Raw genomic sequence first — 27,891 nt, forward strand, 5'->3', positions numbered from 1 at the left:
GATTCTTTTGAAATAATAATTGGTTGTGGACTAGCTTTTCATGTAATTAATACCTGACAGTACATTCAAAGTGAGAACTGCCCTTTAAAACGAACTATAGACTCCGCCCACACAGCCCGCCTCTGGTAGACGCCGGACTAGCGAACCAGCGAACCCGACCATTGGCGGACGGATTGTGAGACACCCAGAGAGCCAGAGATCTCGGGAGTGTATGAAGCTGACTATCAAGTTCAGGCTCTCTTCGCCACGTAAAGTCGGTCTACGTTAGATCACGATGAGTACATCAGAGTCTTTGGATCGTATGGAAGTGTGTGAAAGCCTCTTAACATGGGTAAGTAATCGAGTTATAGTTGTTTTTCCGCTGACAGACGGTTCTCCGGCGCCCCGGCGACGCTAGCTAGGCTAATGGTAGCTCGAAGAGCTAACGGGAGTAACGTTAGCTGGCTAGAGGAAAATGACTCGCCTCACAGTGGTTACGTATGCAGGCCAGCTGTTTGCTGTGTTTAGCTGCTGATGTGTTGGTTGCTAGCCGCCAGCACACCACATACCATGGCTTAACTATTGATTTTTGATTCATGCGCTGTGTAATCGGGCTTTTATCTAACGTTATTTGAGCTTTCGTTTACTAAATCCCTACCGAATGGTGTGTCAAACCGCATTGGCCTTGTTATGATTTAAAGCTTCTTTTGGTCAAACCTTTTTTGTCTTTTCTTATGGTATGAGGATAAACGCTCGGCGTCTGCTTTGGGGTTAAATTCCTGTCATCGTTGTTCAGTGTAGCATATTATTATGTTCGCCTTTCTTCCTCATTCCTTCTTCTGAATAAAATGTTAATGCTAAATAACTTCTTGGGCTTGGATTTTTAACCAGACATTACCCTATATTGTTGATGCTCAGAGGCTGAAAACTGGGATTTAAGCTAAAGGCGTCGGACTGTAGAGTCACGTGCTGCAGACTGGTATATGTTTACATTGATCAATGAGGTCTCCCAACACTGGGTTTCTAGAAAAGGCATAACACGTTGTACTTGGAAAGCTGTCACATCCTCATTTACCATAGTATGACGTGACGATTGCTGATGGTTAAACCAGTGACCTTAAGGTTAATAAAGTGCTGCTCAGGCATTTGACTGGATGGAACGTTATGAAAACTCTGCATGGAAAAATTACATGTTTTCACAATACTCTAGTGGTAGAAATGTCAGAATTGTATAATGGAAACATCTATCTGGTGTTGGTTATATTGGAGCCGAGTTCATGCATGCTACCCTGCTTCTCTAATGTCAGCATATCTGCACACAAGCTGGTTTCTGAGCAGGTTCACTTTGGTCACCTGGATGTTGTTGTGTGATACTTGAAGCCATAAAACATCCAGTGATTCCAGAAACTTCACTGAAGATGTGTCAAGAAGAGCAGTAGATGACCCCACAGATTAGTTTTACACACATAGCATAAAATAATTGATTCCCTTTGTGAAAAGGCCCAGTAAACCTTTGTCATAGTGATAATGGATCTGGCAAACATGCCTCACATACCTTACATGCCTATTAACAGTGAAGATACATCAGTGACTAATTAGGACTAAAACGAGACAAGTGTTACTGGTTTAGATTAGTGCAGCATTAAGATCAAGCATAGCTGATTTTCATGCATGTTCTTTGAATTAAATTTGCAAGTACTATTTAATGACTTTGTAAATACTAGATTTGTTTGGAGAAACACTATTTACCTTCCCAGCTTTCTAGTTCAAAGTCTATAATATCCAAATGTGTTTGCATGAAGAGCAATGCAGGCAATTATCCTTTAAATTCACGGTGAGCCATTCAGCTTCATGTATTCTGCCTGCTGAATGGTCCGCCTTGCAAGCGCCCACAGCTAAAACAAGTGGAATATTTCCCGGACTGAGAACACGTGATTATCTCCCACTGCATGCTACATGTGAGTGTGTGTAGCTTTGGTAATTATCCAGACTGTTAATGAAAAATTAACTAGATATTTAGTATATATATTATACTAATATATATAGTATAGATATTTCTCAACTCATACTTTAAATATATAGGGTTGCACATGACTGGAAAATACACATCATGTACTTTTACTGTCATTATATGAAATTACTGGATGTTTAAAAAGAATTAATGAATAAAAGCCACAGGATTTAATGTTTTTGTTGTTTTTCATTAATTTGCCCTTGGGAAGGTTTGGTATCACAGCAGGTAGAGCAGGTCATCTACTAACTGGAAGGTCGGTGGTTTGATCCTTTTTGATCCAGTCTGCGCGGCAGAGTGTCTTTGGGAACGATACTGAACCCAGAGTTATTCTTAATGCATGTATCAGAGTGTGAATGTGCAGCACTTACATGCTGCACATTCACACATAGAGAGAAGTTATTGTGTGAATGAGACATGTTGTATAAGGCCAGAATGCTTGAGTAGAAAGCCCTATATGAGAATCAGCCATTTACCATTAAATCTGAGAAAACACACAGGAGATGGTTAGTCTGGTGTATTTATCAATGTTGTGATTTAGGGTTTCGATGCGCTGCAGATTTGAAAAAGGCTAATCCGGCCTCTTAATACGTGATCGCTTACATTCTAAACTTTATTTAGTCGTGCACACGTTCTCCACAGCTGAGCATGTCCTGACCCAGCTGTTACTGCAAACTTTTAGGTGTGGATTTCCTGTTGGGTCTCAGTCCACCCCATGTGTTACCACCAACTTATGTACTACAGCTGACATTTATAATAACATGATTGTTTATTGTTTTTGGTTGACTAGCTGAGTTTTTACTTTTCACTACACGCTCATTTCCAAAAGTACATATGAAACCAAGTTTACGTGTTGCAGTGGCTTATGAAACACATCTTGATGAAGCATTGTTTTGGTTCAGTGGCCCTTTATGGTCTATACTGTCAGTCAATGTGTTCTTATTAATGCAAGAATTATCTGTGATGGCCAAAAATGTTTGTGGTAAACCAGGTAGTCTAATGTGAAGTTCCTGGTCAACCCTTTTAATACACTGCTGACTCGTGAGCTGAACCTGAGCAAAATTGGAGCCTCCAGTTTACAATACCTCAGTTTACACGATACGTTTTTCATAACTATAGTTTGTATCAGTTAATGACCCATATGGAAAAAAAAAAATATATATATATATATATACAGTGGGGCAAAAAAGTATTTAGTCAGCCACCGATTGTGCAAGTTCCCCCACTTAAAATGATGACAGAGGTCAGTAATTTGCACCAGAGGTACACTTCAACTGTGAGAGACAGAATGTGGAAAAAAAAATCCATGAATCCACATGGTAGGATTTGTAAAGAATTTATTCGTAAATCAGGGTGGAAAATAAGTATTTGGTCACCTCAAACAAGGAAAATCTCTGGCTCTCACAGACCTGTAACGTCTTCTGTACGAAGCTTTTCTGTCCCCCACTCGTTACCTGTATGAATGGCACCTGTTTGAACTCATCATCTGTATAAAAGACACCTGTCCACAGCCTCAAACAGTCAGACTCCAAACTCCGCCATGGCCAAGACCAAAGAGCTTTCGAAGGACACCAGGAAAAGTATTGTAGACCTGCACCAGACTGGGAAGAGTGAATCTACAATAGGCAAGCAGCTTGGTGTGAAAAAATCAACTGTGGGAGCAATCATCAGAAAATGGAAGACATACAAGACCACTGATAATCTCCCTCGATCTGGGGCTCCACGCAAGATCTCATCCCGTGGGGTCAAAATGATCATGAGAACGGTGAGCAAAGATCCCAGAACCACACGGGGGGACCTGGTGAATGACCTGCAGAGAGCTGGGACCAAAGTAACAAAGGTCACCATCAGTAACACACTACAACGGCAGGGAATCAAATCCCGCAGTGCCAGACGTGTTCCGCTGCTGAAGCCAGTGCATGTCCAGGCCCGTCTGAAGTTTGCCAGAGAGCACATGGATGATACAGCAGAGGATTGGGAGAATGTCATGTGGTCAGATGAAACCAAAGTAGAACTTTTTGGTAAAAACTCAACTCGTCGTGTTTGGAGGACGAAGAATACTGAGTTGCATCCCAAGAACACCATACCTACTGTGAAGCATGGGGGTGGAAACATCATGCTATGGGGCTGTTTTTCTGCCAAGGGGACAGGACGACTGATCCGTGTTAAGGACAGAATGAATGGGGCCATGTATCGTGAGATTTTGAGCCAAAACCTCCTTCCATCAGTGAGAACTTTGAAGATGAAACGAGGCTGGGTCTTCCAACATGACAATGATCCAAAACACACCGCCCGGGCAACAAAGGAGTGGCTCCGTAAGAAGCATTTGAAAGTCCTGGAGTGGCCTAGCCAGTCTCCAGACCTCAACCCCATAGAAAATCTGTGGCGGGAGTTGAAAGTCCGTGTTGCTCGGCGACAGCCCCAAAACATCACTGCTCTCGAGAAGATCTGCATGGAGGAATGGGCCAAAATACCAGCTACTGTGTGTGCAAACCTGGTAAAGACCTATAGTAAACGTTTGACCTCTGTTATTGCCAACAAAGGTTATGTTACAAAGTATTGAGTTGTATTTTTGTTATTGACCAAATACTTATTTTCCACCCTGATTTACGAATAAATTCTTTACAAATCCTACCATGTGGATTCATGGATTTTTCTTTCACATTCTGTCTCTCACAGTTGAAGTGTACCTCTGGTGCAAATTACTGACCTCTGTCATCATTTTAAGTGGGGGAACTTGCACAATCGGTAGCTGACTAAATACTTTTTTGCCCCACTGTATATATATCTCTTATAAAGTTTGTATCTCTGTATTGTGTCTTGTGTGAAACTTGTATGAAAAGCATACGAGAGTGAAAACAGATATACTGTAAGATCCATTGAAAAATTATATATAATTGTAATATAATGTAATATATATAATGAAACTTGTATGTTTTGGATACTTACTAAAACAATATATGAAAGTAATGAGAAAGTGGCCACTTTCATGAGTAAATCATATAAGTTTTTACTATTTCTTTTCCATATGGGGTGCTAGTAAACATGTCGCTTTTGCCTGGTTTCTTTTAACGCAGAGAAAAATCCAAGTGAGCTCCAAGCGAAGCAAAATTCCTCACTACAAATCACATGAGAATTTTCACTCTGCTTATTGGCCAGATGGATTTCCGGAAGGAGCAATAAAAGTAAACTACAGCAAGAATGTGCTGTGTTCTGGACATTTGGAGAACATGGAAAATTTTGGGGTTTTTTTTTCACGGCTAATTGCTAGCCCATACAGACCTTTGCACATCTATAAACAAACTGCTCTGTAGTTCATTTGGAGCCGCACTGAGACCAACATCTTCAAAGGGTCTCGAATTGGTTGTTTTTGTCCACACCTGCGATTATTGTGTTCACAATCTATAAAAGTGAACCACACCAAGGGGGAAAACAAACCAGAGTTCGGTTTTAAACATAGGTTAGGGACTATAGTGGATATCTAGAAGGTATCTTTGGACCGCTTCCCACTTGTTTAAGAGAAGTTGCCTTGAGCAGGACAAAAGGGTAGCTGTCGAAGCAGTTTTTCATAAAAATCCAGGGTGTGCAGACGGTACTATTCCAGTAGTTGCTGAAGTGGTTGTTGGCCTTATTTTGCTCTCTCGTAAGTGCTTCAAGGCTTCTTGATTAGTATAATCGTAACAAGCTGAATGGAAGGTGATCCTGATAATTAAGAGGACATTTATTAGCCCAGTTTTGCTCTTGGACGAGTGCTTCAGGGTTCCACGATTAGTTTAATTAAAATAAGCTGATTGGAACATGAGCTGATGATGTCATTCAGAGGACATTTAGTAGCCTAGCGCTATCTCAAAAGTTGACATCCCATCTGAAATCAATAAAGTTTGAATTAGGCTTATATTATAAAATATTATATATAATATTTTACACTGGGGCTCATATTCTGTTGCCCTTTAGTCGAGGCAACACAAAGGTCTATCACCGAAGTTTTCTTTCCAAGACAGTATTTACCAAAGCATAGGAAATACTAACTAGATTTAGTCCTCTGTAACTACCGATTGCATGTATTTAGCTCTTGAATCACATAAACGTAGAGACTATAAAGGGGATGGATATAAAATTAAATCATATTTTTTATATTCAGTGATGTAATCCAGCATATTGGCGATAAACATTAGGTTTGATTGAAGGCTGATTGGCTATTTGTGACTGATGTAATTACTGGGTTAATTGTTTTTAGATTTGTGCCTGATCAACATTCAAGACACCAAATGTGACATAATTAACTAATCTCTAAAGGCGTTTTTATGAGGATAAGTGTACTGAACAGAATGATACTTGGCTTCATTCATGGAAAACGTGACTGCACAATGTCCTGCACCTGCACATAAAGCAACCCACCTGCACTGGTCAGCTTTGGCTTTTATTAGAAATCACATCAGCATACATTCCTTTCCGATGCTTTGTTATATAGTGTTACTCTATGTATTGCGCTGGTTTGGACAGTGGGACATGCAGCTAAAGCTGTCAAGCTCACATTACCATGAAAGCCACTATTGTTTAGAAAGAATAGTGTAGGATCTTTTTCAAGCTACAGCCACACAAAAATGAAAGGAAATTTTTATCAGTCAGCAAAGTGGAAAAGTAGCTGATTGATTTAAGATGACTTGAGGTAATACGTTAAATCAAGCACAAAAGCACATTGCGTGTCAGGGGCCGTGAATTCATTTCTTTTGTACAACTCTCACAGCGTGTTGTCAGCTAAGGACTGCCCGGCATAGTGTCACGTTTGTTAGTGGTCAGTGTGGTTTTTGCAGGGCTGGCTATTCCTTTATTTTCTTTCCTTGTCTGCCTTTCCTGCAAAAGGAAACGATGCAGACCAAATATTGCTGTTGTGCAGTACTAAGTTCATAACAATAGGGATCCATGCAGCCGTTTCTACTTAGATGTTTGTCTTGTCTCAGTTCCTCTTAACTCAGTGGCTGTTCAAAAGAAAAGGGATTTGTGTTGTTGCTGTGCTCGTATTTTAGTAACACATTTTAATACTGCCTAAAAAAGCTAACACAGCAAATGTTTTAAGAGGCAAGTCTTGCTATTATCGTCTATCCCAGTTCCATCAAATATAGGAAGTTAGTAAGTAACTGTATCCTGTACTTTAAAGCTGGCAAAAGAGTTTAAGTGAGCTGGTAGATGGAGTGAAAACTGTGGGTGTGGGTAATCAGGTGAAGTTTCTCTGCCTTTTCCCCAGTAATTGGTGTTACATAATCACGACTATTGTTTAGGTTCTCTTTTGTGTTGGCTCCTGGCCAGTGTCTGGCTTTCTGTTCCTGCTGCCTAGGACTATTTGACAAATCGCTTATTTTGAAAGCAGTAATAGATAAAGTTTTGCAGCTAATTGGCCCCCCAATGTAATTACAGTGCAAAAAAAAAAGACAAGCGGAAAAGACTCAAAATTCGCATCTAAACTGTAGCGTTACCTTTCATGTCCAGCCTAAATACAACTCTAGTCTAAAAGCTTTCCTTGTAGATGGATGTTACTGCAATGTCATGCTCTCCTCATACCACATGAGCTGTGTCCTTCTAAGGTGCACAGTGTCAAGTGTCTTCTTGTTTACTAATCTTGTTCTTTCCTAATGATGAAATAGTGCCGTTAGTTGCTTTTCTGTGACATAATAACACACTTCCCATGGTCCCAGACTTAAATTGTTAACTTAAAATATAAATTAGTGTGAAACTGTTAAAATAGTTAGAAATCAAATTAGTTTAGTACAGTAAATTCATCCATCCATCCATTTTCTTCCACTTATCAATAAGTATGTGTGTGGGTGTGTAGAACAGTGAATTCATTTTTCATTTTTAATCTTGTTTAAAAAAAAAAAAAAAAGATAAAACACTCAGTTTTAAATAAATGTTAAAACTCGGTAGTGACAGCAAACACTTGTAAAAGTCTTGGTCCAGTCAGTCTCTCAGACTTGCAGCGAGATAAACATGTATTCAGTTCAGCCTTTTCAATTTCAACCCCGGCATAACAAAGCAGGGTGGGAAAACGTACTAGACATGAATTAAAATGATGACACTCACAGAGACAAGCAGGTAGAACCGGGACAAAGTTGCTGGTGTCTTTTTGGTACCTCTGTGTCATTCATTCAGTTTATGTCACTCACAGAAAAATAGATTGCCGCAAGAAACAAACCTCACTAACCTGTGTCGTTGTTGATGAGCAAAATATGTGGACGGCTGGTTGGCTTTTACTTTTAATAGAGGCCTTGCATTATGTATATACTATACTATATAATAGAAAGTGAGGGAGACAGAATTATGTACAAACAGGATTTTAACTAGGTTTTTCATCCCTTTTCTTAGTGTATCTTCTTCCTTTGGCTCTTGTAAAGTTGGCATGCAGACTGATATCACTTCTTTCTGGGCAACAGACTTTCTGCCAGAGGGGTATGCTACAGAAAAATATGGAGGGTAGGAAGAGAAGACATGTGAAATAGTTAGAAGGGACATAATGAAATAATGATATAATAGAAATTGAGCAGAATGACAAGTGAAGTCCGCAAGAGCAGTAAGTGTGAGTTCTTGTTAGTACTGTGGATGATTGAGAGTTATTAAAAGGCACCATTATAAAATTTGCAATGCGTACGGTGGATCTGCTCAGTGGACAGCAGATAAGTGTGTGATGATACTAGCCAGCATACAGCTGTGACAGTATGATTGTGAGCAAGGGATTCCCTAAAACAGGGCGTTTAATCTTATAATAGGTTTTTTCTAGTGTTTCAAACATGTTATGCTGTTTTCAACACACTGGTTACTCCTGTATAATTGTATAGTTTAGTTCTGTAACCAGCGCTTTGTTTACTTATTTCAGATCCAGACATTTGGAGTAGAGGCTCCATGCAAGACTGTAGAAGACCTGACAAGTGGTGTTGTCATGGCACAAGTTCTACAGAAAATGTAAGTAGTTACTGTTAATGTTTGTGTAGAAAGAAAATGCAATGTTTCTAATCAGTTTTTGATGAATTTTATTACATCATTGTAAAGTTTAGGTAAACAAATACAGTTTAATCTCTATAAAGTTATATTAAATCCATAGTCCACAAATGAATAAAAAAAACCCCAGTCATTTCATTTGGTATGCTTTTTTTTTATTTTTACCAAAGCCCACTTTGCATTGTTTTGTTTTGTTTTTTGTCTGAAATTTCTAGAGATGTAGTGTATTTTAGTGATGCTTGGATTAGTAGAATCAAGCCAGACGTTGGAGACAACTGGAGGTTAAAGGTAAACATGACTTACTCTTGATTTCAATAATAGCAAAGTGTGCATGAGATGGGCTTTGTCAAATGGTCTCTTTTTTATCAGTATTTGCTGATTAAACCTGAATTTTACTAATAATATACGTTCTTCTCTTTTACAGATCAGCAATCTAAAGAAAATCTTGAAAGGCATCCTAGACTATATCCAGGAGGTGAGAGTATTTAAATTATTATAATGATTTTAAAATGAACTTTCAGTACTTTACATCCAGACATTCTTGTAGAGGAGAAGTGATTGTCTACTCTACTCCAGTCAGCTTAAGTCATCACAAGTCCTAATAATCCAGTTGTTCTTGAGGTTTCTGATGTGATTTTATTGTTTAAAATTTACTGTTTTATTGGATGTGATACAACTACCGATTGCTAGGTTGCTAAGACATTGCCATGGTGGTCTGTAGTTAATCGCGTTTACTTTTCAGGTTATCTGTCGTGTTGTTCTAGCTGAGGAGTAGGATAAGTTCATAAAGTGTGATACTTACTGGAAATGGAGACCATTCGACTTGTAAGTAAAAGTTGTGTCCTTTGAAACGTGTTGGCTGCAGCACTGAGGCACAACTTTTACTTTGTATAAAGCCCTTCATCATTTCTGGTTTGTTTCACTTTTGACAGTTTAACAGCTCGGAGAGTAGCTGGCAAGAGTTTGTCGACAAGTCCATCACTTCCAATCAAACTATAAACGCAACAATATAGTAGTGACCAAAACAATCACAAGGCGGTATTGCCATCTGGTTGAGGAATACACATTTTCCCCTTGCGACAGGTTACACAGGCCTATGTGCCTGGCACTCTAGCAATCGTTTTCCCAGCAACTACAGTCAACTTCCAGCAATGACTTGCAACTGGTCAGTGAATACTATTTCTTTCACTCATCTGGTTGCCAGATGGACTAAACCCCAAAACACTGTATATGTGTGTATATAATATGTAAAATACTTTAAAAAATGCAGACGTACAACTCACTTTTTTAAATTGTTCATAATATTGTGCGCCACCCCCCAGAACACACAACCAGAGCTTGGAGCTCACAGCTCGAGGGGACTGTGAAGTTCCTAGAAGGAACTCTGCTTTGTTCCAATCTGCCTTTATGTTTAAAGCTGGCAGGAAGTGGAATAAGCTCATTGAACTACTGTTTATTGCCACTCTTTCTCATGTGATGTTAAAAGGGGGATTCTCTTTTATCCTCTTGATCTATTTGTGTTTATGTGTGACAGTAATTGTTATATGGGATTTGGTGCTGTGTTACAGTCTGTGTTTTATTGAAGGAACTACCAGTTGAATTTGTGTTAGGATAATTTTTCCTTGCTTACGTGATTTTGTGTATTTGTGTTTATTGCTTGATCTCCCCGGTGACTGTGGATAGAAATGATCTAGTAACTGATGTAAATCTGGTAGAATGCATCTCTTCTCTTAGGAGATTCATGTTCTTGTGCATTGACCCTGATAAATAAATACAAACCAATACAATGTATAGCCCTTACATATTTCATCCTTGTCTCTAGGTCTTAGGTCAGGATATTAATGACTTCCCACTACCTGATGTTAATCTTATTGGAGAACACTCTGATGCAGCTGAGCTTGGAAGGATGTTACAACTTATATTGGGCTGCGCTGTCACCTGTGAACAGAAACAAGGTGAATATTGGATTTAAGAGGCCCATGTTCTGTGTTGTCTCCCTGCTTTACCCACTGATTCAGAAAGTTATGTGCTACTTTATACTTACTTACTCTTAATTTTGGTTTTCTCTCTAATCCCTAGAATACATCAAAACCATAATGGTGATGGAAGAATCGGTGCAGCATGTTGTTATGACTGCCATCCAAGAGGTACCTTGTTATCTATTTTAGACCTTTAAAAAGTATTATGTGCATATAATAACTAATAAATGAAAGTAAGAGTCTTTGATTCTTGCTTTTTAGTGATCAACAGCTTAACTGGTCACATTTTTATGGATAAAAAAACACACTCTGGTCACTGGTATTGTTAATTATAAATTTGAAACCTATTCGATTCAGGAATGATGATAAATAGTAATATTGATACCAATAAAACTAATGGTATCCATCGCTAGTGTTGTTTTCACTTCTAATCATTTTTGTTTGTATCTGTAGCTGATGACTAAAGAGACTCCAGCTACAGGAGGAACTGACTCATATGTGGATCTGGACAGACAGGTATGTAGATTTCAAGCTTTGACAAGCTCCTATGCAGCATTTCACTCAGGTTGAGATCTAGACTTTGACTCCGTCATTGCAACAGTGTGATCGTTACTTTTTCAGCAATCTCTTGTACATTTGCTGCTGTGCTTGGTCTGTTGACCCAATTTTGGCCATGCTGTCAGACAGATGGCCTCACATTTGACTCTTCAATACTTTGGTATACAGATCGGTTCATGATCCACTCAATTACTATAAGGTGCTTCGTACCATCTGTCAGCCATATCCTGTGGCTGACAAATGGTAGGAGGTGTGCTGATTGGCTGTATTTGGTTTTTCCTCTGCATCGTCACCAAACATCTCCGGTTTGGTCTCGTCTGTCGTCTGTCCAAAGATCTGCTCTTTTCCAGAGCTCTTGTGCTTTGCTCAGATGTAGCTTTGCAAACCTAAGCCTTGTTTCTATGTTTGTTTTAGTGGGGAAAAAATCCTGACAACCCATCAAAACTATCCATACTTGTATACTTGTTCAGTCTTTTTCTATGAACTTTTTCTCATAATCATGTTAGAGCAAAGAACAGCATAGGCTTGAACAAAGTTGTGAAGGTAGCCAGCAAAATAATAGTTTTCCCACAGTCTACTCCTTGCTGTATATGAGCAGCAGGTAGTGTGAAAGGGCTGAGCTATTGTGCTGAGCCAGATTCATCCCCTTCAGAGAATTTGAACCACTTCCTTCAGGCTGCAGACGGAGAAGAACACGAGTAAGATGTCATAGGATCTAAACTTTTTTATTACCTGTGCAGTAGCGTTCTTTAGTTTTATGTCTCTCTTATTTACCTTGTGGATTTTTGTTTGGTTTTTTTGGGGGGGGGGGGGGGGTTGGAGGATTATGTCTTATGATTTTGTGTACTTGGAATCTTTTGGATGTAAATTTAATAAAAACAATAAAAACAACAATGTTTTTATTGTTGTGTGTAGTTTTACTGCTTTTATATTGTCTTTCTATAAACCTTCTTTGCTATTGGATTAGATTGAATTAAAATTATTATTATTATTATTTTTTTGATCAGTGAATCCACTGATTAGCAGCACCTGACTGCTACTTACCCTCTTAATTTATATGAAAATATTAAGGATGTACTTAATTTTTCACAAGTCTGCATGGAATTGTTTTCCTTTTTTATTAAGTGTACTACATAAAACATTTTGAGGAGCAGCAGTTCTTGATTTATGCTTAATCTGTTTTCAGCTGAAGAAGACAGTTGAGGAGCTGAATGATGCTTTGGCTACCAAGGAAGAGATTGCCCAGAGGTGTCGCGAGCTTGACTTGCAGGTTGGTTTTGTATGAATAACGGCCAGTGGTTTTAGGCTCTTCACAGCTAGCACCGTGTACATTTACTCTTCCACTACACTCCACTACAACCTATTACAATAAGGTTGTGAACAACTTTTCTGCTCTAACTCATTTGTTACATAAGTGTCATACTTCATAATATAGTTTACAGATATTTTTAGTTACACTTTAAAAGCAGCTCCATTTTTGGATTGATGTCATCAAACTTGTTGATTCAGTTGCTACTGATTGGCATGTCCCATAGTTCCTTATTTAATAATTGCCTTGCCAAATTGGCGATCTGACCCACCAGCCCAAAATCTTCACTGTAAATGAAAGACTGTTAATTGCAGTTGTTGCCAAAAAGTGGAGCTGTAATTTAAAGGGATACTTGCTCTCCACTTGTGTTGAATCAGTTTCCTCTTATCTTTCCTCTTTACTCTTTCAATACTGTTTGCCTTGGTTTAAAGGCTCTCCGTGCCCAAGAGGAGCGTGATAGACTGAGGTTAGACTTTAATGAGCTAGAAGAGAGGGTAAATCCAGACTTTATTTTCTTTGTTTCTTTCTTATGTTCATGGTGTGTGATTTTCTTTAGCCTGCTTGCAACAGGTTCCCCTTTTCCAAATTCTGTGTGCATGTATGTGTACACATTTGTGCACAAGCATTTGTGCACAAGCATTTGTGCAACTGTACACATTGTCCTGTTGGAGCACACCAGGCACAACTGCAGTTTGGTCTGGCTGTGTCAGATGTGGCTTTCTTTTACCTTGGTGTGTCCCATGCTTTTCCACAGCAATAGTAGAAAGCGAGGGAAATAGGTTAACATTTGAATTCAGAAATGAGTCACTTATTGGAAAAATGCGTTCATCACTGTTTAAACATTATGCAGTCTTCAGATTTTTATTTTTTATTTTTTTGGTTGCATAACTGATCAGCAAGCAGTCAGCAAAATTATTAAGCCTGTACCTGAAGGCACTTGGTATCTTTTGAGGAACCCGTGTGCTGGTTTTGGAATTAATTGCAGCTGATTTTCACCCTGTTTCCTGCGTTTTGAGCTGCACGGTTCGCATCTTTGATGTGATACAGTTTTGTTGCCATAAGGGAATTTTCACAAGGAATTTCGTAGGAATTTTAGACATGGAAGTGTTAAGCTTTTTAGAAGAGAGAGTGAGTCACACCATATTAGTTTAAAATGCATTTTTAAATAAAATAAAAAAGAGCAAATAGATTCACTAGATAATTTTCCTAAAGTCCCAGAAGGATTAAATTATTTTCCAGTGTTTTAAGGCATGTTTATAGACTTGATCCAGGCAAATTAATAAAAATCCCTTCCTTATTGACTGATTATATTAATTTTTTAAAGAAGGTTTGTATTTTCTCTCAACAAATTATATCAATATATCTAATTTTTACTGTTTACATTAAAATGCAGCAGCAGCTTTTGCTTTGCTTTGCCCATCACACTGAGAAAACACCAACCATGTAGCTCTCTCTGCCATGTTGGAGTTAATTGATTTGCCTTATTAAGGTGTGTTTGGTGTGTGTTTGTTAAACTAATGGACCTGGATGCTGTAAAGGAAACAAGCAAATTAAAGTAGCTTACCTACATTGTGAAAGTTATAAATCATCTCTAACTTGTTTCCCTTCTGCATCTCTTCTTTTCATGTGTTTAAAATCCCTTCAATCGATCATTTCCACACCTTTTGTGTTCCCGTTAATCTTTCTTTTCTCCACGCTGTCCCATTTTTCACCTTTTCTTATCCCATTCCTCTCATTTCACTCATGATTTCGTGTATCCCATTCTTTGGCCTTTTCTTCAACACTTCCCTTTCTCCAGGTGGCAGCCCTGCAAGAGGAGAAGAGCAGTTTGCTAGCAGAAAACCAGGTCTTAATGGAGAGACTTAACCAGTCTGACTCCATAGAGGATATAAACAGCCCTGCTGGACGCAGACATCTTCAGCTGCAGACGCAACTGGAGCAGCTACAGGAAGAAACCTTCAGGTCTCGATTTGCATGCAACGTGGAAAGGAATTTCAACAAGTCAGGGTTGAATTGATTAATGCCCAAAATCTGCAGGCTCAATGACACTTGTTTCTAATTCCCTCTAGGTTGGAGGCAGCAAAAGATGATTACCGGATCCGTTGTGAGGAGCTGGAAAAAGAACTTTTGGATGTGAAGTCCCAGAATGAAGACCTTACATCACTGGCTGATGAGGCCCAGTCTCTAAAAGATGAGATTGATGTCCTCAGGTATTTTGAGGATGCAAAACGAACCCTTAACATATTAAAATTATTAAATTAAAACAAACTAAAAAACTAATAAGACAGGAGCTTTGTTGTTTGTAGTAATTCTAGCTAAGGTGCTGTGAAGCACACGTTTTAATTTTAGCATTCATTCATTAGTAGATGTATTGGCCTAAAGACAGAAAATAAAAGAGCCAAGAAAACACTATGGCTTAAAAAACTTTTAGCTTTACAGCTTGTTATCTGTCCATAAACTAAACTTTAACTAATCCAGTGTGGAAATCAGCAGGATCAGTATGACAGTGGTGAAAATAAAACTGCTTGTTGTTTTCATCGCAGGCACTCATCTGACAAGGTGTCAAAACTGGAGGGCACCGTGGAACACTACAAGAAGAAACTGGAGGACATGGGACTGCTCAGAAGACAAGTACAATCTCTCACTCACACGCGCGCACACACACGCGCGCACACACACAGCAACTTTAATACAGCTTTTATTCTCATGAGTGCTAACACTGCAGTTCTTGAAAACGTGTAAATCAGATTGTGAAACATGACTTTCAGTCTAAAAAAAAATGTATGTCCGTATTTTCCAGAACAAGCTTATGGAAGAGAAAACCACAGCTTTAATGCAGGCTAATGTTGGCTTAGAGGAAGAGCTACGAAAGGCGAATGCTGCCAAAGCCCAGTTGGAGACGTACAAGAGACAGGTACCTGTTCCTAAATAAATAAGTTTTACATTTTCCCAGTCTTAGTACTGTTTTACAATTTTCATGCTTGTGTAATAATTTTTTAGCGATCAGGTCTTCTTTTGAACTGTCATCTCTCTTCACAGGTGGTTGAACTTCAGAACAGACTGTCAGAGGAGTCTAAAAAGGCGGACAAGATGGAGTTTGAGTATAAACGCCTCAAAGAGAAAGTCGATTCTTTACAAAAAGAAAAAGATGTACGTATATTTAATGTGACTAAAATTAGGACTGATGACATACAAAAGAATTACTTTAATTTTTTGTTTGTTTTGTTTTTATGAAATATGCCACTTTACTGTTCTTTCAGACCTGTTTCTCTTTTTAGATGAAATCAAATTTGTTACAGCTAGAAAAGCCAAACCTTGTAACTTAGCATGAGAGGAAATTTTGACCAAAGGCTCTTGATAACTGGTACTTGCGCAGCTGTCTGGAAAGTATTTTACTGGAAATGTTTTACTACTAAGCACACTGATGTTGATTCCAGATCCTGCACTTCTGCTGTTTGACCTTCTGTCTGTCTCGCTCATTCACACGTTTGACTCTTTGTCTCTTTATAGCGTATGCGAAGTGAGAGAGATTCATTGAAGGAAACTATTGAGGAATTACACTGTGTTCAAGCTCAAGAGGGACAGTTCACATCAGGTGAAGAAATGTCTTTGTCCTGAAATATAATAGGTGTAGCTTTGCCTCTTATAAGTTTAATGAATTCTTGCTCATCTTATTTACAACTAATATCTGTATTTAAAGGTTTATTCCCATTGGGTAGCAACGATGGTTCTGATTCACTGGCTGCTGAGATCACCACTCCAGAGATGCGGTATGTGTGTGTGTGTGTGTGTGTGTGTGTGTGTGTGTGTGTGTGTTTTAACCCATATGTTTTTGTGCCAGTTTGATTATTTTAAATGAAAGAGAAGAATAATGATATTAGATCATCCTAGAAGTTGGTTTTTTAAATAAAAAAGAACAAAAAACTAATAACTGAGTAACAAATACAACAGCAAACTATGCAAAAAGAATATAACTAATGCTCTGGTAAAATAAATTCACTTTTTAAGGCTTGATTCCTAAATTTTGGATAGTAAAGTATGTCTCTAGTGTAATTTATTTTACAACCAGATAGTTTCAAGCCCGCTTCAAGGCTTTCTCTGCTGTTTTATGGTGGATGGGTTTAGCTTAAAAACCCTGTAGAGCGTTATGTAATAATTGAGTGTGAGTTACATCAGACTGCCAGCAGCTTTCCAGGACAGCTGGATTTTCTGTTGGCTGGATAATATGCTTAAATTTTTATTCAGTACTTGTGAACCCAGGAAAAATGTGGATTTGTATACAAATCTTCTAAAAGCTACTTTCAGGGAGAGGGAAGGTTAACCCCATCCAGGCAGTTCATTTACTGTAAAGGTAAATGATGAAAACATGTTGTTTTGTGAATGACTAATGACTTTATGTTCCAGTTGATGTCTTTTGGTGACTTTTCAGTATCAACATGCTGCTTTTATAAGAGGCACCTGTTGCCTGTTTATTTGATCTGAACTGTAAAACAGGGAGTCGCACTCGCAGCTGAAAATTCAGTCCCTCAGCCAACTGCACCTCACCTGAAAGTCGTAGTCAGTACCTGTAGTCAGTAATAAATTGTTTGGAAACAACAGTTCTTCAGTTGGAATGGATTCATGTGCCATGCCCTAAAAACAGGGCTTGACACAAAGCTTCCTACCCATCCTGCTGTTTTGGTGATTAGCTGAATGTAAGGCTCTCAGGTGCTTTATATTCATTTGGCTGTCTGTCACACTAGAGCCCAAGACAAGGCTGGCCTCAAGCTTTATCTCCTGCTGTATTAAATACAGGGAATATCCAACCAAATTTGTGTAGATAACATTTTTGACTCAAGTGTGGAATTTGTCAGATTTAACCCACTGCTGTAACACTGTCAGGAGCACTAAAACGGAGCAGGCCATAGGTATAATTCATTAAGCAGACAGTGTTGTAATAAGGTGATTCACTACAGTGATTAGTTACGCTGAAGTGAATATCTCACTTACACTCACTACTTGACCTGAGCTTGCTTGTGTGTATGTTTCCGTGCACAGGAGTACACCATTTCAAAGTGAGCCCTCTTCCTGTTGTGGTTGAGGTTTCCCTTTCTGCACGTTGTGCCCTATACTAACACGAAATGATAAAATAAATAAATAACAAAATATTGCGAATTTTAAGTTCATCATTTAGACTAATATTCTGAAGCATTTTTGAGACTGTGGTATAAAACAAGAATGCTTGTTATTTGAGTTTAATGCTCTTGATGCTTCTGTGTTTCTAGAGAACATGTGATTCGTCTTCAGCATGAAAACAAGATGCTGAAACTGGCTCAGGAGGGATCAGACAATGAGAAGATCGCTCTGTTGCAGAGTCTACTCGAGGATGCCAACAGGAGAAAAAATGAACTGGAGACAGAGAACAGGTTGGCATCGAGCACAAAGACATATAGCTTATTGGTATTAACAGGAAATCACCTATTACTGAACCCAGTGTCTCACTGATATAGAATCTGAGAAGAGCAAACAATAATATTGTTCTTCCTTTTGGTCTGTTCATATTAATATTGAGCCACATTTTCACTTGTGTGCTGGAATGTGGGTGATTCTCGCCTTTACTTCTCCACACAGTTGTTCTTGTCTTTGTTGTATTTCAGTGAATGACTTATCAGCTAAAAATCTCCTTCTAATATTGGATCTACAACAGTTTATTTTGCAGTTTGGTCACTGATTTGTTGAAAATAACAACACTGTGGTGAAACGTTGTACTTGTTATCTAGGTTGATAAATCAGCGCTTGGAGGAACAGAGTCAGGTAGAGGAGCTACAAAAGAATCTTCAAGAACAGGGTTCAAAAGCAGATGATGTAAGTAAATGCTTGTACTCATGTACTCATACTGTGTTTAATTCCAGCACCAGTTTACTGGTGGCAGTAAACACAGAAAGCAATCAAACTACACTTCAGAGAGTGCAGTGCTCTGTTTCTACTGACGGCTTAGGTCCTGGAAAGTCATGTGCAATAGTGAAAAAGGCAATGAACATTTTTTTCACAACATCAGCCTTTTTAATTCTTGTGCTTACCTCAATGCACTGTAAACATTAACAACTTCTAACAGCTTTTGCATTCCCCTTTCTGCGCATATGTCATTTTATTTATTTATTTACAATTATTTCTGCTGTAGCATTAGACACACTAGCTTTCTTGGGATGATGTCTAGCCATGTTAAAGACAGGTGTTTGAGGCTTGATTGCGACAGTGAACGAGATTAATACAAGCTCCTCAGCAATTCAGCAACTCTAATTTTTCTCCATCTTATTAACACATTTGCCTGCCGCCTCACCTCTGATGCTAAATGTTTTCATGGCCCTCCTCTCTGTTCCTTGTCTCTTTCAAACTAGTTCCTAGTATGGGACAACAGATTTTTAAGAAAATGCGATTTGGAGCATCTCCCAGGAAGGTTGATGTGAGGAAGAGAGTTTACGTGCATGTTTAACTTTGTCTTTACTGCCTGATTAACACTGATCTAAAACTTGTTTTCTTTTGTGGGGTTTCTGGTTTAATTTCTTGTCCGTCACTGTAGATCTTAGATCTCAGTATCAGCCTCATCTTTCCTTTCACTCAATATCACGAGAACAGTGTCTAAAATCATGCAACAGAAAGAAGAGAATGGAAAACTATTTCCCTCAAATAACATTGAAAGTACAGATGCAACATTTATGTGAGAATCAAAGATGTGAAACTGTCAGATTATTATGTCACATTTGGCACCTCTTTTTAATTTTTGCCATTTTGTTCTTTTGTTATTGTTATTTTCCAACTGTTCTCCACTGTCAGACTATAGTAAGTATATCTTTGTGATTTCAGCAAGTTGCAGCTTTTAGACTTTTCAGTTCTGATGTTTGCATAGCTTTTTAAAACATATTTATATTGACAAGAATGTGTAACCGAATGTAGCATTTACACTTTAGAGTAGTAGCAAGTCGCAAATATTCTCTGTTCTTGTGAGTAGTTTTAAATCCCCTCCCCTGATAGAAACCCCAAAGTCCTTGTCTTCTCCTCTAGCTTCCCTGTAGCAATCGGAGCATGTAATCTCTCAGTACTCTGAAAATGAGTTTTGTCTATACTGGCTGCACGTCGCCTTGATGTCAAATTGGGGACTGGTGCTGATTCAAAATGTAAAGAAATTAGGTTCCTGCTTTAATTGTACATTCTCAGTATCATCAACACTTTGACTATACTGAAGGTCTCTTCATCTCTTCATCTTTCCACATCTTGGATCATGATCTTTTCCAAAAACAGTTCAACGTACAGGAATGATTGAATTTTGATACCACGATTTCTAACACATTCGCCCGTTTTGTTTGTTTTCTTCTTTTTCTTCCAGTCTTCTATTTTGAAGAAGAAATATGAGGAGCACATGTGAGTGTGTTTTAACTTAATTTGCCCATGTCGCTTAATTCTGCATTTCATATTGTGAGCTACCTGATATAAGGTGCAATGTTCTTTTTCTTAGGGAAAAAGTACAAGAGCTAAATAATGAGCTGCTGAAGAAAAATGCCTTCATTGATGAAATGGAGCCGAAATACAACACCAGCAGTGAGTTTACGGTGATATCTGAATATGCAAAACACGCTGACATTTAAAACATTTTGTGTGTAATGTTGCTGTACAGGTAACTCTTCATGCACTGACATTAAAATGTATGAGTCAGTTTAAAGGAAATCTAAACTAAGATGCTGTTTCCCCTCTCAGTCCAACGAGTGGAGGAGCTGGAAGAGGCCTTGAAGAAAAAAGATGAAGACATGAAACAGATGGAGGAGCGATACAAGAAATACCTCGAAAAAGCCAAGAGTGTGAGTAAATGTTTACTAGCAAAGGGTCCATAAATGAATAGTCTTCTTTAGGGCGGGCTGTATGGGACACAAAAAAAAAAACCCAAACATAACCTGAATGTGTCCTTCACAGGTAATCCGAACACTGGACCCCAAACAGAACCAAGGTTCAGGTCCTGAAGTCCAAGCCCTGAAAAACCAGCTGCAGGAGAAGGAGAGGATGTTGCATTCACTGGAGGTAATCAATTATCTAGTTGGGAATTAGGGTGCCTGAAAAAAGGGCCTGGCAAAATAAGTAATAGACTCATGTGCCAATATTTGTTTTAGAAACATCCTCCACTCTAAGGTTGATTTTGCCTTCATGTTTCCTCCAAACAGAAAGAAATGGACAAGACAAAGAGCCAAAGAGATCACGAGGAGAAACTGATTGTGTCAGCCTGGTACAATATGGTAAGGAGCACCTATACAGTCTGAAGCAAATCCTGGTGATACAGACGATTGGTCTTCTTTTTAAAATGCACTGTGGCACATACAGCTGAGATTTGTGGCCAAGCAAGTACACTGAACAAAAATATAAACGCAACACCTTTGTTACTGCTCCCATTCCCCATGGGATGGACGTAGAGACCTAAAATTCATTCCAGATACACAATATAACCATCCCTCCCAAACAGTGGTCACAAATCAGTCCAAATGTGTGGTAGTGGGCACATCTGCTATATTGAGATAATCCATCCCACCTCACAGGTGTGCCACATCAGGATGCTGATCTGACATCATGAGTAGTGCACAGGTGTACCTCAGACTGCCCACAACAAAAGGCCACCCTGGAATGTGCAGTTTTTTGCGCTATTGGGGGTCTGGGGACCCAGAACCGGTCAGTATCTGGTGTGACCACCATTTGCCTCATGCAGTGCAACACATCGTCGCATGGAGTCTATCAGATTGTCAATTGTGGCCTGTGGAATGTTGGTCCACTCCACTTCAATGGCTGTGCGAGGTTGTTGGATATTCGTGGGAACTGGTACACGCTGTCGTATACGCCGGTCAAGCACATCCCGAACATGTTCAATGGGTGACATGTCCGGTGAGTATGCTGGCCATCCAAGAACTGGGACATTCTCAGCTGCCATCTGCCCTGAACAATGTGAACCATGATTCATCCGTGAAGCGCACACCTCTCCAACGTGCCAGATGCCATCGAATGTGAGCATTTGCCCACACAAGTCTGTTACAGCGACGAGCTGGAGTCAGGTCAAGACCCCGATGAGGACGACGGGCATGCAGTTGAGCGTCCCTGAGACGGTTTCTGACAGTTTGTGCAGAAATTGTTTGGTTGTGCAAACCAATTGTTCCAGCAGCTGTCTGGGTGGCTGGTCTCAGACGATCTTGGAGGTGAACCTGCTGGATGTGGAGGTCCTGGGCTGGTGTGGTTACACGAGGTCTGCGGTTGTGAGGCCGGTTGGATGTGCTGCCATATTCTCTGAAACGCCTGTGGAGACGGCTTATGGTTGAGAAATGAACATTCAATGCACGGGCGACAGATCTGGTTGACATTCCTGCTGTCAGCATGCCAATTGCACGCTCCCTCATTGCTTGTGGCATCTGTGGCATTTTGCTGTGAGACAAAACTGCACATTCCAGGGTGGCCTTTTGTTGTGGGCAGTCTGAGGTACACCTGTGCACTACTCATGATGTCAGATCAGCATCCTGATGTGGCACACCTGTGAGGTGGGATGGATTATCTCAATATGGCAGATGTGCCCACTACCACACATTTGGACTGATTTGTGACCACTGTTTGGGAGGGATGGTTATATTGTGTATCTGGAATGAATTTTAGGTCTCTACGTCCATCCCATGGGGAATGGGAGCAGTAACAAAGGTGTTGCGTTTATATTTTTGTTCAGTGTAATAATAGCAATACACAGAAATAGCTACTGTCAGGAAGTAATTCATAGCTGAACAAAGCATCTACTAAAGCATTGAAAGACAAAAATGTTATAATTGGAGCTTTTTTTAAATGTTGCGTATGTTTTCTGCTGTAGATAACAGATATAATACATTTCTCTACCACAGAGGGTAAACACCCCTTTTTGTTTGCCCAAGAAAATCACCACTAGATGGCAGCACAGACTATTCAATAACGTCAATGGCTGTTTGCTCATTATATATCTCATCAGTTGCTGGTATTATTGTTCATGAGCTGCTAAATCAGCACTAATGTTGAATGTCAGCTAATTTAATTTCCTATACCTCAGGCTTGGTGGACTAACTAGCAGATAATCTAATGACTGTCTTAATATGTGTGTTAACAGTCTGCGCTCCTTCTTGAGGGCTGTCTTTGACTTGGAGTGTTGCTGATTTGTAGTGACTTTCAAATGGGGCCTTAAGCTTTCCTCCTCTGTTTCTTTTACCAGGGTATGTCTCTGCAGAAGAAGGCTGCTGAAGATCGACTCGCCAACACTGGTTCTGGTCAGTCTTTCCTGGCCCGGCAGAGACAAGCCACCAGCACCCGGCGCCAGTATCCCGGTCACGCCCAGTCAGCTACCGCCAGGTAGATGGCAGTAGGGCACGAAATGCTGCAGCCAGCTATTTTACAAGTCCCCCGAACGATGTGCCTATTTTGAGGCGTTCTGTTTTCATTCATTTCTAATGGAAGTAAATGTTTTCCTGCATTTCCTGCCGATTGATTTTCTTTTTTTTTCCTTCTTGATCAGATCCATGAGGTAGAGATGCCAAGAAAGGTTGCCCCCAAATCTTGCACCTTTTTTTTTTTTTTTCCTCCTCCCCCTAAGCGTATTTTACCTTGACGCCCATCATGCAAGACTTCTACCTTTTATCAGGCTTCAGCATATTTAATAGGTTCTGACCAATCACACCAAACATCCTTTCTTCCTCCCTTTCTACCACTGACCTTCTTGAACCTGTGCTATGTAGTAAACTTGTGCCATGCAGGTTTTCCAGACTGCAAGGCTCAGAAGAATCGCGTGTCCTTGTCAAGTTACTGTAATTTTTGATAAGAGGAACCGCTCTACCTGTTCATGCAGTATTTATGCACATCTCTACCTGTAGTAACATTTTCAAGTTCAGCTTGTTTTTTTGCAGTGGACTTGACAGCTTTTCTGTCCTGCGTCATCTATTGTAACTCTTTATGATGTAGCTTTAAGGAGGTAAAAGCAACTTTTAGTTTAATGTGTCAGTGTTTCATTTCAGTCTCGACCAGCAAATACATTGAAGCATAGGATTATGTAATGTCTCGTGTAAATCTTTGATTTGCTTGCTAAATGTTCTAACTGATTTAATTGAGTGATTTCAAATAGGACTGCATGATTGTTGGTAATGGTGCAGCAATAATTGTGAATGGTAGCTTTTTTCCCCGAAGGAAAAAAAAAAAGACTTCTTTAGGTTTTGAAATTGTTCCAGGTGGTGCAATTTAAGACTTGATAGATTTCCTGTGCTAGTGTACATACTGGTGTAAATTAGTTTTAAGTATCTAAGAGAACAAGGAGCCACCAGCATTTACAGAGTTGACAGACAACACCTTATGTGCCATAGTGTTTGATATAAATGTCTGTACCTTGGCAATCTGTCAGGTTTACCTTCCCCCTAATATGACGTGACAAAATAATGTATTCACAGAACGTTTAGCGGTGAGATGGTTGGAGAGTTTTAGACCTGAGGACTGTCTGTTGAAAGAGATTTAGTTTCTGGATCATCTGCAGAGTGGACATGAAGACCTGTTCAGTGTCACACATCAGAGTGGACTGTTCCATATCACTTTCTATAATCAGCTCATTGCTGTCACAGTAAAAAGCACTTTTTTTCCAGGTTTGCTAAAGGGTGTTTAAAATGCGCACTACATACAGGTATATAACTTTAAATGGGAGTCTTAAATAGGGTATGCTTTTCTCAATATGTGTTTAACCGATTGTTTGTTCCGTTGTCATTTTCCAGTTTTAACGCATATCAGGAATCATAACTTACTAACCTTGAAATAATTTTGCTTGGTGTTAGATCAGGAGCAGATTGTTGATTTTAGGCTAAAAAGCCCTGCCATCTGACCATTACTTCTTTTCTTTTTTTTCTTTTTTTCCCCTCCCTCAACAGCAATGTCCCTGCATGACTGGCACACCAATGACCTGCCCGAGCCTTGTGTAGCCTGGCCTGTTCTTTATGTGGCCTACACTGACCCCCAGCTGGGCTAGGCTGTGGCACGCGTGCATGAACTACCTACCTGTTTGCATGACTTTGCATTGACTCAAGTCTGCGAATAACCAGCCCACTAGCAGCAGCGCGAGCACTAACAACCCTCTGCGGTGTCACGCATTATAACCTCCAGACAAACCCGGGGAGGAACGGGATTGGAAAAGAAAACCTTCGCTCTCCTTTCCCCTGTTAATTTTTCCACCATTCCGACTCCTTTCCCCACACCCTGATGCTCTTTGTTACATTCTCTCCTCCTCCCCTCTTGTAGCCTTCATAAACATGCCTGCTTGTTTGCTTCCACACTGCATCAAGTCTGTTACACCATGTTACAAACAACCAGGAAAAAGGAGTGGAGTAAGCCAGTTATCTGTCAGTCAAGTTTTGGGTTTAAATAGGCCTGTTCTCTAGTATTTATGTCTAACTTGATTTTGTTTGGCTGCTTAGGGATACCTCAATGACATATTCCTGCATACTCTGTTTATTTGTGTGGCTCGAGGATTGGGGTAATATTTGAGAGGTATAACCGGCAAATCAGTATGCATAACAAAATAGGACTCCATTCTGTTTTTAACTTCTACAGTAAGTATTTTTATGAAAGCCCTGAACATGTTGCTAGATTGCATCTTAAAAGTGCTTTTACCTCAAGTATTGAATGCAACCAGTTTTGGACTAAAGGCAACAATGCTGCCCGAAAAGTGTTTGCAGAGATATAAATATAAAGTGTTTAAATGAAAGACATTGTTACAGATGTGTTTTGAAAAGCAGTAAAAGCCCCCATTAAGCCTGCTTGCAGTTTTTTGTTGTTTTGTTTTGTTAAACGCACATCTACATAGTGTTTCTGATAGTAGCCAAATTTCAGTTGATTCCTAATTGATTAATATTTTTTTTAGAAGCAAATAACCTGTGCCCTACCATATCTTGGTGTATTTTACCTTGGATTTGAAAATTCTTGGTAGTACAGACATGAAACCGTGCATTAGCTCATGCAGGCTGATGTGCCGTCTATTCACTTAAAGTAAAATTGGTTCATCACACTAAAATTGGAAATGGTCTCCAGTGGTCCTGCTGACCATAGACTCTCCTAAAAAAAAAAAAAAAAAAAAAAAAAAAAATATATATATATATATATATATATATATATATAAAATTTATTTATTTAAGGCCCTTCACATCAGACAGTTGAGAGGCATCCTGTATTTGGACGCTTACTACTTAAACATGTTACAGTATTAGTAATGGAGAACCATTGATGTTACTGAGAGTAATATTGTACATTTTATGTAGCTTCTTTAAATAAATGTCATTATTTTCCCTAAAGATTATGAAACTATTGAAAAGCGGGACTCAAGGTTAAATGTATGTCAAAAGTATGACTGCATACATTAATTTAAATAAGAGCGTTGGTTGCATCATCTGATTTAGTGCCTTTTTTTATTTGTTATATGAAAACATTAATTTGGTCCTTTTCTTTCTGTAACAATAGATCTTACACACACATTTATTTTGTTATTTGGGGAAAAATGTTAAATATGGATTTTAACTTCATAAATTATTGTGTTGGGCTTAATGTGGGCTTTTCTCTGCTTTTAATCTATTTTACTTCTATTTGATATGTTACATAAGCTTAAATGATTCATGGTGTGCATTTTTTTTTAATCTTAACAGCTTATTCTTTTGCTGCTTGTACAGCAGTGTTAAACTTTTAGTAGTATTATAGCACCACTCATATTGTTACAGTGGATGTAATTTATCCATCATTTAAATACTTGTCTTATGCAACAAAAGGAAGATAAAGTTTGTGAACATGTACCTCCCGTTTCTTAAGTAGGAGAATTTTCTTAGAAATCGTTTTATTTAAAAAGTTTTTTTCTTTTGCTTTAACAAACAAATCACTCTTTATTTTTAATTTAATAATTTACTTCAGCCCTACAAATGGTCATGTTTTTTAATGCCTGCAAAGACTGGTGGGTTTTTGTTGTTGTTTTTTTTTTTCTTTTTAGTGGGAAAAGAGGTTCATTAGCTCTTGAGGATGGATGTTTAACTGCATTAAAATGTTATCTCTGCAAGTCATGTTTGTTTTCCAAAACTGAGTAGTGGATGAATATTTTCAAGTATGAAGTCAGTAGCAAAGTACGGCGGTGTCTTGTCCCAGAGTTTTTGAAACCATTAGCCTGTGACCTCTGCAGTTTCAGCTGTAAATGTTATTCCACAGAACTCTTAACCGTCCATCCCCATACGCTGGTAAGAAATCTGTATATAATGAAACACATCCACATTGGGGTTGACCTGTTGAGATTTATATCAGGGATTTGAGGAAAACGTTTTTTTTTTAATCTCCCTTAAGAAAAAGCACAATGTCTTAACCCCTTTTATCCCAGTGAAATCAGCTCCTGTGTTTTGTTGCTCTTATTTGCATCTGTTTGTTCTTTAATAATACATCAAATCGGCTAGTTTGGACTACTTTCAGACCTCGTCAATGCCACTTCTTTGTCAGTACAAAGTAAAGTTACCTAATGCTGAGGTTATTACTCATTGTTTTCTAATTAACCGAACTCTAATTGAGAAAAGCAGTAATCCTACAAAACTCTGTCCTAATGTAGTGCATTTTTCTTTTAAAACATGCTTAAGATGAAATGACTACCCAGTATTCTCTGTTGTTAGCTGGTTGCGCACCTACAATGGAGACCAGTCAAACTGTATTAGAAAGAAAATATGAACAGGGAGCTGTTAACAAGTCGTAATCATAACGTGCAGTGTTTGCTGTAGGTTTTTGTTTTGTTTTTGTTTTTTACTCTGTGAAAATGAACAAAATTCGTATTGAAGTAGCAAATAACCTTCCATTTGCCAAGTTTTATATAGCTTGTATACAAACACACTATGTACATAAGTATGTGACTTGGGAAGCGTGTAGACATTTTAAGAATGAGGAAAGTAGAAATCCTGTCTACTTTGGATTATAGCACCTGTCCAGTGAGGGCTTACTGATGAAAACGTGCTTCCTACACTGCTAAAAATGACATTGTAAATAAAGCTTGTATAAAACTG

At 38.9% G+C, this 27,891-nt stretch overlaps 1 protein-coding gene across 3 annotated transcripts; it reads left to right on the plus strand.

The window, feature by feature from the left end:
• The first annotated feature begins 144 nt into the window (after positions 1–144).
• On the plus strand, positions 145–27,891 carry hook3 (hook microtubule-tethering protein 3). 3 transcript variants are annotated; one of them, XM_085413748.1, is made up of 24 exons: positions 145–331; positions 8,859–8,944; positions 9,196–9,268; positions 9,405–9,455; positions 10,803–10,935; positions 11,060–11,127; positions 11,413–11,475; positions 12,704–12,787; positions 14,625–14,788; positions 14,896–15,036; positions 15,370–15,457; positions 15,627–15,740; positions 15,866–15,976; positions 16,337–16,421; positions 16,527–16,596; positions 18,091–18,231; positions 18,586–18,670; positions 20,190–20,224; positions 20,319–20,401; positions 20,558–20,658; positions 20,771–20,875; positions 21,016–21,087; positions 23,058–23,194; positions 23,358–27,891. In XM_085413748.1, exons 1-24 carry the CDS (start codon positions 275–277, stop codon positions 23,368–23,370), a joined length of 2,160 nt encoding a protein of 719 aa, XP_085269874.1. In that variant the 5' UTR covers positions 145–274; the 3' UTR covers positions 23,371–27,891. The 3 variants fall into 3 exon arrangements, with proteins under 3 accessions (XP_085269874.1, XP_085269873.1, XP_085269875.1); XM_085413747.1 differs by having other exon boundaries at positions 24,748–27,891; XM_085413749.1 differs by having other exon boundaries at positions 23,058–27,891.

The sequence above is a fragment of the Rhamphochromis longiceps genome, linkage group LG7, assembly GCF_057381845.1.
Source record: "Rhamphochromis longiceps isolate RC_006_pf linkage group LG7, R_longiceps_female_GT1.1, whole genome shotgun sequence".
NCBI classification, from domain to species: Eukaryota; Metazoa; Chordata; class Actinopteri; order Cichliformes; family Cichlidae; genus Rhamphochromis; species Rhamphochromis longiceps.